The sequence below is a fragment of the Penaeus japonicus genome, unplaced genomic scaffold (assembly GCF_977035675.1).
Source record: "Penaeus japonicus unplaced genomic scaffold, GWHDUDI00000001_assembly GWHDUDI00000005, whole genome shotgun sequence".
Lineage (NCBI taxonomy): Eukaryota > Metazoa > Arthropoda > Malacostraca > Decapoda > Penaeidae > Penaeus > Penaeus japonicus.
In genome coordinates this window covers 38076098-38088597 of record NW_028234407.1, presented here as the reverse complement: position 1 = coordinate 38088597, position 12500 = coordinate 38076098, and the positions used below count along the sequence as shown (strand labels likewise).

The following is a 12500-nucleotide window of genomic DNA, read 5'->3' as shown; positions in this document are numbered from 1 at the left end:
TCTCTCTCTCTCTCCTCTCTCTCTCCCCCTCTCCCCTCTCCCCTCTCCCCTCTCCCCCTCTCTTCCTCTCCCCTCTCCCCCTCTCTTCCTCTCCCTCCCTCTCTCCCTGCCACCCAACCTTCTTTTCCCTCTCCCTTTCTGTACACGGTGAGTTGCTCCTTCTATTCCCTCTACGATGCACGTGGCGGCGGGTCAAGACGAGGACGAGAGTGCCGTCAAAGGTCGAAGGTCACACTGGGTTAGTGACGTCCGCGCTAACTCCTCCCTCCCCTCCTTCTCTTCTCTCTTCTCTACCCCTTTCTCCTGTCTTTCATTTCCTCTCCTATCTCTCTCTCCTTTCTCCTCCTATTCTCTCCCTCTCCCTGTCCTCCCTTCCTTTTTTCATCTCCTTCCAAGTCTATTCTCACTGCTATGTTATCCCAAGGTCCTCTGCTTCTATCGTTTAGTTGCGTCTATCCACTTTTGGTCTCGTCTTGTCTATTTGTAAAGCTATTTTTGCAACGGGTTAGGAGTGCATCCCACACACCTCAGACAAACAGCCACGCAGAAGTATAGACGCAAACGCATCCGCACACAGGTCAAAGGCCCCATGTTGAGGTCATGATATACGGTTCTGACAGCAAGCGAAACTATTTAAGGATTCCTTTTGAGATCCGCAGAACACACAGGGAGCGATAAGGATATCCTGCGGGAAGCTAGATGACCTGACCTGTTTTGGTGGGATTTCGTGACCCCGGCATCTGGTGGTGGGCAAGGTCACCTGGTTCTTGGAAGTGTTGGGGAATGAGAGAGAGAGAGGGAGAGAGAGAGAGAGAGAGAGAGAGAGAGAGAGAGAGAGAGAGAGAGAGAGAGAGAGAGAGAGAGAGAGAGAGAGAGGGAGAGAGGGAAGGAAGGTAGAGAGATGTATTCACGTGAGAATGAGTGTTATGACCATCGCTTACACTGACCCACGTTGACCTGTTTTCTCGGCCGCCACCTCGCCCGCGTCCCTCCCTGGTCTGACCTGGCCACAAAGGAGGTAATTATACCCCTTTGTGGTCCCGGAGAATACCCGCGCGATACCCACACCGGCGGCCGCCCTCCCGCTGCCATGATAGGCCAGCATTTTCTGTTTTGATTTTTTCTATTGAAGTCTTTCTCTATCGCTTTCTTGTTCTCTGTCTCTTATTAAGTCCTTCTGGTGTCGTTAACGAAACAATTGATTCGATAAAAGTGAAATCGGCGACTGCGCAGCGCCGGCAAAGAGAGGGCTGAGCTCTCGTAGCAGCAGAGACCGGTTTTCGTACGAGTCTTAAAAAAAATGAATAAAAAGTAGGCGTAATTCCCCCCCTTCCTCTCCCCCTCCCCCTCCCCCACACACACACTTCTTGGCTGGTTGGGGTGTGGTGATGGCGGTGGCGTCATGTTGGGCGGGGAGATGGGGACAGATACCTTGGGCATCACGCTGGGGTACGATCCCCCCCCTCGCCCCTCGCCCCTCTCCCTCCACCACTCATCTCGAGTCTCATGCCCTTCCCTCATGGCCGGCCACCGCCATTACCTCCCTCCCTCCCCTCCTATTCTTCTCTCCTTTCCCCATCCTCCTGTTTATTTCAATATTTGCTTTAAAGATAGGTGTCGAAAAAAATATTATGATGTGTACGATCACTGATATTTTTATGTTTCCAGGCATTGTTAATGATTTTCTTTGCTTAATTGTTGTATTCTTTATTATAATCACGATCATCTTTATCATCACCGTCACTACCATCGCCTGCTCCGTTTTCCATGAGTCCTGAACAGGGATTTCATTCAAGACCCTTTGCCATCCATGCCTTGACCATCTCCATCTCCATAGGCCAGTCTCTAACCCCCCTCCTTCTCTCTCTCTCCCCAGGGCGTGAACCAGGACAAGCTGGGAATCTACATCAAGAGTGTGGTGCCCGGCGGAGCAGCTGACCAGGTAAGTGTGTCATGCGATTTAGATGTTAATTTAAAGAGTTAGACGGGAGTTCTGGTCCCGAGCCGTTTTGTTCTGTGCTCTGAAGAGATCGAGCTGCGGAGGAGGTCATGTCACGTGCATTACTAGATCGGGAATGTTTACGGGGTACGTTGGCGCGTCATGTGGACCAGTCTGTTATGTTTTCATTCATGTTATTATTTTATTACATTATTTTCATGTTTATTTGGAGGAATGCGATTGTAGTTAATTATAGCTTTTGCAAATAACTCCAGTGAGTTGGGGAAAAAAATCGAAAGAGTTCAGTTCTTGATATCTGGGAACTTTTTATTTGATTGTATTAGGAAATTTCGGAGCGCATACTCCAAGTGAAAGATGGAAAGAGAAGAATTAAGATTGTATAAAACAGAGACATGGATCCACTTTAAGGGTTGGAGATTTTGTTTACTGTTTTTATTTCTTCATGCAAGAATATAAATCGGGTTGCATATCTTGTGCTATTCAATAAATAAGAGTGGAGATTACGATGATTTTTTTCTTCATATGCTTGCCGTCTGCGCTCAAAAGTGTAGTGGCAGTTTTTGGCGGCGTCGACGTAAGAGTGAAAAGCAAGCTGGGATTTGAAGGAGCGATCCCCGGCCTGAGATGGAGGGATTTAGGCTTAGATTCCTCGATCCTCGGGGGTCGCTGAATAGCCCGCGTGCAAGCTCTTGGAACAGCAGGATGTAGTTGTTTTTACGGTTGAGTTGGTACCGAGTGGCTGTGTACTTTGGCACAGCTTGGGTTGGCAGCAGAGACCAGAATTTCTTTTTTTTTTTTTTTATCTTTTTTTTTTTCTTGCTAGCTTTCTTTCCACCTTGCATGTTGCATGGTGTACCGATAGGCGTTGTGACGGCGCTCTCTTGCTTCTTGATTTCCTAAGGGGGAAAATACGTGTTCCTAGCCTCTAGTAAGGGGGGTGGGGGTGGGGGTGGCGGCGGGAGGAGACCGTGTTGTTTTCGTCCCAAAGAAGAGCGCAGATTTTGGTTGGGGTTATCAGGTGGGTGAGGGTGGGAAGAGGACAGCCTGAGAGGAAGGAGGAAGGGCTTCAGAGGAGGGCGGGGGGAGGGGGAGGGGGAGCAAGACCTTTCGGCTGGGCGCAGTACTTCTCTTGGTGGGCGCGGGGTTCAGTACCCAGGTGTGGGCGTGGAGACAGGATAGTAGACTGGGTCACTGGACCGAGCGGCTCTTCTCGGGGATGACGTCACGCCCTCCCTCCCCCTCCGAGAGCGAGTAGGATTTCGGGGGAAGGAGGCACGCCCATGCGAAACACAGAGGGAAAAGGGGAAAGGGAGATGGGCTAGAGGGAAGTAGAGGGAAAGGGAGGGCAGCAGAAAGCAGGGTGTGGGTGACCAACATACACACGCGAAGTAGGACCCGCTAACTGGCCAACCTGGCGCCCCGCCAACCTCCTCCTCCTCCTCCTCCTCCTCCTCCTCCTCCTCCCCTTCCTCCAATCCTCCGTTCCTCCTCATCCGCCTTCCTCCCTGCACCTCTTCTTTCTATAGCTCCTCCCTTTCTTCGTCGCTTTGTATGTCCTCCCTTGTCACTTTTCCCTTCACGCCCTCCCCCGTTGAGTCTGTGGTCCGCGCTGCTCTCGGTCCGCACTGCGCCGCCTCCCCTATTGCCGTGCTTTTCTTCCCGCTTTCTGTGCACGCGATTCCTCGCCTCGGCAGCGCCAAGGTGTGGCGCGGCTCTACCTCATCCACCTCTCCACTTCGACCAACTTCCTCTTTTCCCCCTCGTCCATCGTTTCCAGCTCATCCGCCTGAGCAACAAGCCTTCGGGATTTCCGTTTCGTTAAACCTTTCCATAAGCTGTGGCTTTGTGCATGTAAGAGAGAGAGAGAGAGAGAGAGAGAGAGAGAGAGAGAGAAAGAGAGAGTGAGTATGTGTGTCTCTTCATTTCTGTTGTTGGTCCTGTTGTGGCAGGAAGTGCGGTGTGCGCGCGTGCTATGTGCGGGGAACACTCTGGGGGGAAGCACGAACAGCCAAGGCGTACATTATGCGCATGGCCATTACGTGTGCTAGGTGGATAAGAGGGTTGGGTGGGGGAGGGATTGGGGGATCGGGTTGGGGAGTGGGGTGAGAGGAGCGGGAAGGTGAGGGGAGGAGGGGGATGTGAGAGGGGGAAGGAGTGGGGATGGAGAAGGAGGGAGAGGAGTTGCGAGGGCTTGGTGCGTGCGGGCAGGGCCAGGCAGGGCGCAAGCAGGGTCAGGATACTGCTGGTCATTACAGTGAGCTCGCTTCACAGCGTGGTCCGAATTTACTGCCACAGTCGGCCTTTCTCTCGCTGCTGTTCTCTGAAGACGCATGGTTCCGGCCACATATCCTCCGGTGCTGGAGGGTGGAAGGAGGGCGCTCGGGACGGGCGGCGCGGGGAGGAAGCCTCGCCCTTCAGTCGCAACGCCGGGCTCGAGGAGGAGACGTTGACCTGACCAGACCATGCGGGAGAGTTCACGCTATCCCCCACCCCCCCTCCTACCCCTCATCGACCTCCCTCCTCCGCTCCTATCCGTCCCCCCCCCCCTTACAGCCAGGGCTCGGAAAGTGAAGGGAGGGGGGTGAGGGTGAGGGCTAGGACAGAAGAGGAGGTAGGGGAAGAAGGAAGGTGGGGAACGTGCAGCAGGCTTCTGCTGCGGCTCTCCTGGGGTTCCTCCTGGGGTTCCTCCTGGGGTTCCTCCTGGTCTGGCTTGGGGTCAGATTATGGCTATGGTGCTGCTAAGAATGATACTAATACTGATAATGCTTTGTGAATCGAGAACGATCCATTGAGCATTCGGGGCTCGACTTCCATCCTGCTGGCCGAGGGCGCCGAAGGAAGCCGTAGGAATGGCCGAGCGGGAGGACCCGAAGCCAGGTTGCGGCAAGCTTGATGGCAGCGGTGGCGGCGGCGGCGGTAATGGGCTGCGGTTGGATCTTTCCCGTTATTATGTGGTATTAAAGAGAGGGACGCCTGCGTTATCCTTGACGTGGAAGGTGGAGAGGGAGAGGGGGAGGGGGAGGGGGAAGGAAAGTGGGGATGGGGGTGGGGGTGGGGGTGTGGGGTGTAACAGGGAGTTGAGATCCCGTGTTGTTCCTCGTTGTTCAAACACGCAATGCCAGTGTCACAGCAAGCAGAGGCTGACCTTGAGGGACTGAGGCGCGGCCAGGGCTGGTCACGGGGCGGAAGTACCACTGGCTTGCCCAACGCTACTTAATACCAGTTGAAATCACCGGGCAGTCTGGTTTCATTTTTGTCTGTTTACTTTACTTCTCATTTATCCGGTTTCTTTGTTCATGAGTTCTTTTGCGGCAGTAACATGATCCTTGCATAATGAATATATTTCTGAGGGCACAGAGCAGGCGAATTTGTTTAAAATCAAATTATGACAACATCGCCTCAACAAACACTCCTAGTACACAGTAACAGTAACAACGATGATAATAATGAATAATGAAAATATGAATAAGAATAACGTGAATTGATAAATCAATACTTCATCTTTAAGCATTACTAATGACTGACATTCATTGCAGGACGGAAGGCTGCAGGCCGGCGATCAGCTGCTGTCAGTGGACGGCAAGTCCCTGATCGGCATTAGCCAGGAGCGCGCGGCCGAGTACATGATGGAGACAGGCCCCGTGGTGACGCTTCAGGTGGCCAGGCAAGGGGCCATCTACCACGGCCTGGCCACCATCCTGTCGCAGCCGTCGCCGCAGGTCAACCGAGGTGAGTCGCTCTCGGGTCAATACGCGTCGGACACTTGGGTCTTGCACAACTCACGCTTGTTCGGGGGACGTCGGGCAGCATGGGCCGAGAGCCGAGTGTGTACTTGAGGGTCTTAGGCGAGTAGGTCTTTGGGAGCGCAAGAGCACACGGTTGGGGGTCATATGACTTTGGATTTCGTGGAAGTCCTCTTCGAAGGTCTTGCGCTCCAAAATGAACCAAAAGGCTAGTTTTACTTAGAATTTTGATAGAGGAGTTAGTTGAGTATTCTAAGTATTACTAATAACACAGTGCTTAGGTGAAAAGTTCATATAGAATATTGGAACAAAACAACTTGTAATACAGACATTACTAATGAGTTGGGGTTTTGTGCTGATAATCATAAAATTATAATCTAGTGTTAAGTATGCATCAACAAAAGTTGATATAATGCTTACTATTTTTGTACTAATTAACAAGCATGAATTGGAAACGTTTTGAAGGTTTTTGATAGGGAGATTGATTTAAATGCGATAAGCTCTCCATCTCATTGCAAGAAAAAATCTCCACGTCACAGGGGAGACTTCAATATTATGGTAAATATAACCAACAATGATATCCTGCAATATTTGTTGAAGGCTCTCTAAAAACAGAAACTCGTGTTTTCAAAGGAAGAATGGTAAGCCACAAAATTGCATATTTAAAACAAAATAATTGACAAGTTTTGGCCCCAAGATCATTGCAAATTTGGTGAGATAAATAACAGATTGCATGGAAATTAAGGAATAGATATAAAGGAAGATAAGATTAATTTTGTTTTGCATGCAAGTAGTATGATAAAATTGTCTCGTCTTTTGAAGGTGAATAGGGTTTTGTAGATTGTAGTTGTGTACAAGTTAGTTTATTCAAGATATAATGAATTGTTTAGCCAGGGGTGATTACTGCATTAAATTTCATATCGGTTATTAGACAGAGCATGCATTTTGTGTAATGCTTTTTTGTTGCTAACGGAAGACTAGACACTAACCCTCCCGTCGAGACTGTGACGCTAAGCTGGCTACTAACTATTCTAGCCTCCCAGCGGAAGACGCGGTCTCGGGCGGAGGAGGTCGGCCGCGCCGCCGCCATGACTAACAGCCAGTCAACGCCTAACATGGGCGGCTACAACGAGCGTCTGGTAGACTGGAATCAGCCTCCCCGCCACCACCCCCTCCCCCCAACTTCCTCCCACAGCTCCCTGATGGCCAGGTCGAGCCCCAACCTGGCAGCGGCACCAGAAGGTACAGACGTGAACCACTCGGCATCCGCCCCCACTAACAAGCCAGCCTATGCTCAGTCCAAGCTCTCCCCCTTGCGTGCCTCCCTCCCCAGCCTGGGGCCTCACACCCCTCCCCTCTACCCTCCCCCCCTCATCTCCGTCATTCCCTCTGAGCGGGTCGAGGTGGGCATTGAGCACCGCACGGTGGACAACACCCGCAGCAACCCCAATCTGCCCAAGTACACTTACACTCCCCCCTCCGAGGCCAGCTCCAACTCTTGTAACACCTCCACATCCTCCTCCTCCTCCGTTTCTTCATGGCGCCGCCACCAGCGTGGGGCAGGCCACGGGGCCGGCTGCTCGGCCGTGCGCAGGGGCTCCGGCCCAGCCAACCTGGCAGCTGACAGTGGCATCGACCTCAGCTGTCACACGCACGACGATGCCAAACCATGGCGCAGTCTAGTCGACGTATCAGTCCAGACTAATGCAGCTGACACAGGCACTGAGAAGCGCTACGGCTCTTCCCAGACGCCTGGCCCGGCTCCGAGTGCCGCCCCTGCTATCCCTCCCCCGCTGGTAGCACGCACTTCATACCCCATCCTACCCTCACGCCCTGCTGTAGGCCCTTCCTCTGAGGTAGCTTTATCCAGACGGCGCCCTACTCTGCGCCAGCAGATGAGCTTGGCTCCGTCACTTGCTCAGTCTTCTCCCTCCCTCTTGCTGGTTCACTCCCCCCCTTCCTCCCCCCCTCCCTCACAGGAGTATACACTGCGGCAGCAGCAGCAACAAGCATCCAGTGCCGCCCCCATCGGTAACTGAGTGAGCCCCCGCGGCACAGTGAGAACCTCTTGCTTCTCTCTGTCAAGCACCCTCTCTCTGTGGCCCTGCATGACCCCCCTGCTATGCCAACTCTGCCTCACTCAATGATCACACCTTGCAACAATTTCCACTTGAGCAGTTGAACAGACATTGATATCTGCTGTTCAAACTGTGATGATACTGTTTCAAGTAGAACTTCATAATATAGATATTTTTGACTAATCCATATATAACTTCATTAAATGAATGCAGAAAAGTAGGTAACATTTATTGAAGATTAATGAACCCAGACAAGATGCTCAACTATGCTTAACACTTGATTTCACATATAATAAACCACATCTGTAAGAAGGAATGTAATGTACACAAAGAATATTGTTTTTGTTTTAAAGTGTCAGTTTGCACTTTAGACAGACATTAATACCCATGGAAACACATGAAGTGGCATGAGCAGAGGGCTTCTGTCCCGCATGGTTCTGCATGACCTTAGCACAGTTTTACTAACTTTTTAAAATCTCCTTTTGTTTCCAGATTTTTTGTGTTTTTCTCTTGTTTTATTTCATTTGGTTTTGCCTTATGATATTTTTGTGATAAATATTCTTGACCACAGTTATTTTGTGTGTTGTTTTTAGCACTTTCATGCTCTTGTTTGTGGAGTGAATTTTTTTCCTTTTTACCTATTTTATGGATGAAATATATTTTAGTACTAGGGATGTGACTAGGATACCTGCAGTGATAATGCTTGTAGTTGAAAACTTTATTTGTATTAGATTTTTTTTCATGCATTTTTTAAAACCTCTAGAATCCAGCAAGGTAGATAGGACATGCAACAACAAAGTATAGATTTACATTGGAAAATATATATCTGATGCTGGCAGATGTTTACTCTGTTTTACTGTCATTCTAGTCATATCCTGTTGAGAAAGTTTTGTATTTTGAGGCTAAGATGTGGTAGATAGTTCACTGTGAGAAACTGTAAATCTTAGATTTTAAAAGCTGATTTTTTTTTTCTATTTGTATAGTTCTAGGTTTATGTAGTACTTGATGTCAACCACAGTGTTCAATATGTCATACTTATCAAATTTCATGGTCAATAATCTAGATTCATATAAAACAGAATATAATTTCTATTCTATCTTGAGTAAGGAAACAACCTTAACACTCCCATCCTCCCGCAAGGTTACCCTGGTGGTCGTCACTTGAGTGAGCGCGACCTGGCATCAAAAGTCCTCCGCGAACACAACCAGGAACCCCCTGCACAGTCCCTTCTCCATCAGGCTCCCCGTATGCAAGCGTCAAAATCAGTCCCCTCATTAAATAGTGAGTGTATTTACTTTCAGTCTTTGTGCATAAGAATTTAACTCTGATCATTTGTTTGTATTCACCTTTTCAGATTTCCATTGCATTTTGAACATTGGATTGCTCTTTGCAGGTGAAGCTGGTAGTAGTGTTGGGGGAAAACCAGCATCATTGGAGGTCTTCAACCCTTCGTACTCTCGCACCTCCTCAAACACCTCTTTGTCTCAGCCTCAGAACCCACACTTCCCTCACCATCCCCACCAGCACCCTCAACAGCAGCAGCAACACCAGCAGCAGCACCAGCAACCACCAGTTCGCTCAAGGTTAGTTGTTTATTGTATTTGTCTCCATTTTTATTCCTTGTGAAGCATATGTCATATTATAGCTATAGTCTGTAGGAACTGCAATTTGCTAACTGATCCAACCTCGGCAGGTCAACTCAAAATCTCAGTGATGGAAGTTACCCAGCCCTTGTGGGTCGGCACCCGAGCAACCCAAGTCTTGTGGTGGAGGAGGAACGCTACTACCAGAACGTGAACTTCCACCAGGGTCCTCAGGATCCTCGTATGGGCTCAACACGTACTCGTCCCAGCCAGCCATTGCCCATGGGGTCCCCTGCCTCCCAGGGACCTCCTGATCAAATGCGCCCCGACCACCCACGACACGAGCCACGTGGCGAGCGACCAGCTTCAGCCTTCATGCAGCGTGAAGACATGGTGCCACAGAGGGCAGAAATGACCAGACCTGCTTCACAACGTGATATCCGCGCTGATGCAAAGATGATGGAGATGACAGAAGAGGTGCGTCGGAGAGAGGAGCGCATGCGCCTCAACGGCCACCCACCTGCATCTCAGCCACAGCGGACAGGGCCACAGCAGGCTCATCGCGTGCCAAACGCCTTCTCCCCAGAGGGCTTTAATGGGCCCCAGGGTTTTCCAGGCCAGCACCCAGGCTATCACCCAGCCACAGCCCAGCCCATCAGCCCTCAGGGGACCATGGCAGGACTCCAACAGCAACCCCAGCATGCTCACCCTCAGTACGCTGGTCACCCACAGGGCTTCCCGGGTGGCAAGTTCCCCCCTCCAACTGCTCCCAAGCCAAAATCACAAGTACCTCAGGGACCTCTTTCTCCTGACGCTCCCGAGAAACCCATGCGGCAGTATGGGTATGATGGCATCACTATGGATGGCCCCCCCAGGCCTCCACCACCAGAGGATGGATACCGTGACTCTCCTCCCCCTCCCCCTCCACCAACTTCCACACACCCTCTCCTGCAGACGGGTCGTCCCGCCTCCAATGTTGGCTACAACATGAACTCTGGACAGGGGAACAAGTCTGTTTTCAACAAGACTAGCCCATGGGACAGGGAAGAGAAGGAAAGGGTGAGTACAAGAATTATTTTCTGGATTAAAAAGAGGTTGCATTTAATAATTATGCAAGCATAACAGTTTTTATGATTGTAATTTATTGCATTTATCACAAACTATTTACTAAAAGTATATGTATATGTATATGTGTGTATATATAATGTATATGTATATATAGATTTGGGGGGGTATATGTTTACTCAGTCTTCTGAAATACTTCAGTAGAATAGTCTGATAATATATATATATTTTTTTTTTGCCTATGTAGAATGATCGTCGACGCCGTGAAGCTGTGCGACACTGGCGGGATGAACAGATCTCCTCCCTGGAGGGAATAGAAAATCGTACATCCCAGCAGGAAGAAAGACTTCGCACTCTGAGGCTTGAAAAGGAGTTCCAACGCCGTGCAGAAGAAATGAACAATGATGATGATGATGAGGATGAAGACGAAGATGAGGATGTGGAGGATCGCGAGAATCACAGAGAAAATGAGGATGATCTAAAATATAACCATGAGAATAATGCATCAAGGGAGTACAATAAGCTCCCAGGAAATGCTCCTCTTATCACCAGTGGGCAAGAGCCACGCATGAATGGTGGAGGTCCCGTGGATGAGGAACGAGCAAGGAAGGTGGACGAGATCCGTCGGAAACAGCAGGAGCTTGAAGCTGCCAGTGAGGTGGAAGAGCGACTCCTGCGCGAAGCCCAAAGGCGACAGCAGGAGGAGCAGCTGAGACGCTTCCAGTTGCAGCAAGAGCAGCCACATCGGCAGCAGCAGCAACAACAGCAACAGCAACAACAACAGCAGCAGCAGCAACATTCACATTACCAGCACCAGCATCATGCCACTCAGAGGCTGGACACTCTGGTTGGATCTCCATTCCAAACCCAGTACAGCAATGGTCCCGTTAATGGCTCTCGAAATCTCGGTGGCTACCCTGAACACAACCAGAGCACAGATAGCAGCCACGGCATGGACATGCTTGTTCCAGGAGCTCAGCACAGTCCAGTGCCTCCTGAGCGAGGGTCATCCTATAGCATAATGCAGCAGCAATCACAACACTCCTCGAACAATAATCGACAAAAGGGTCCCGACGGTCCTCCCACTACAATAAAACGTGTCCAGTTCTCCGAGACAACAACCATGGACACCCACATCACTTATGATAACAATGCAAACCAGGAGAAGACCCCAAGGCAAGATCCTGATGTAAGTATCAATCACTACAGTGCATTTGTGTAGATAAAATATGAATGGGTTATTTTGTATGCTTTAACAAAGAACTTGGAAGTAAAATTATGATCTTCTCTGTTTCCAAGCACATCAGATCATATATTCAGAAGGCAAGTATCTTTTAGATATAGATATTGCTTCTTGCACTTGTTTCTGCCAAGTAGAAACTTGCTCTCTAGGTGTAATAACATTTTGAAACCATTCATTACTGTTTTAACTTGTGCAATTTGTAATGAATTTTGTTGATTACAGAATTTTATCAATGAAGCAGAGACTCTTCTTAATTCATCTCCAAACCGCACTGGTGGAACACCAGGTGTCATTGGTGCTCAGGAAGTGTACAGGTGAGTGACCAAAAATTATCAACACTTTTTCTTGCTCTACAGTTATATGTTAAGAATGATACATGAGTTTTTATTTACACGTATTAAGCCAAGGCACCAGTGTATGATTGTTATGAAGCTACCCTCAAAAAGGCTCAATTTGATTATTTTTATTTATTCAGAGTGAATTGAAACATGTTATCACATGTTGAATACCTCTGGGAGTGCCATACCTAATACAAACCTCTAATTTTCACCAGGGATCCTCGTTGGCGCCGCCTGCAAGAGAAGCAAGCGCAGCAAGCAGCAGCCAAGACCCCTGGCCCTGAGAAACTCTCCTTCAAGGAAAAGATGAAAATGTTTGCTATGGAAACTGGCGAGGCTGAAACACCCAAAGACAAAGTAAAAATCAGCCGTGCTCAGAGAGACATTGAACACTGAGGAAAAGAAACACATTAATGGCTGTTACTTGATGTACCAGTGAGAGACAGTCTAAGGTCACAGTGGTTCTCAGTTTACATAAGACAAACGTTCT

At 49.3% G+C, this 12500-nt stretch overlaps 1 protein-coding gene across 8 annotated transcripts in view; it reads left to right on the top strand.

Annotated features, from left to right (window-relative positions):
- The window catches only part of cno (adherens junction formation factor afadin), a 323420-nt gene that overhangs the window by 309899 nt on the left and 1021 nt on the right, over positions 1 to 12500 (top strand). For 5 of the 8 annotated variants that reach the window (XM_086537390.1, XM_086537388.1, XM_086537389.1 and 2 more), the window contains 9 exons: positions 1877 to 1942; positions 5497 to 5689; positions 6739 to 6945; positions 8922 to 9062; positions 9175 to 9364; positions 9475 to 10423; positions 10677 to 11618; positions 11895 to 11986; positions 12226 to 12500. The exon at positions 12226 to 12500 is cut by the window's right edge and continues 1021 nt beyond it. In XM_086537390.1, the coding sequence (XP_086393516.1) occupies positions 1877 to 1942; positions 5497 to 5689; positions 6739 to 6945; positions 8922 to 9062; positions 9175 to 9364; positions 9475 to 10423; positions 10677 to 11618; positions 11895 to 11986; positions 12226 to 12406 (2961 nt within the window). In that variant the 3' untranslated portion in view covers positions 12407 to 12500. The remainder of the gene's footprint in view (positions 1 to 1876; positions 1943 to 5496; positions 5690 to 6738; positions 6946 to 8921; positions 9063 to 9174; positions 9365 to 9474; positions 10424 to 10676; positions 11619 to 11894; positions 11987 to 12225) is intronic. The other 3 variants (XM_086537393.1, XM_086537391.1, XM_086537395.1) reach the window with 1 other exon arrangement.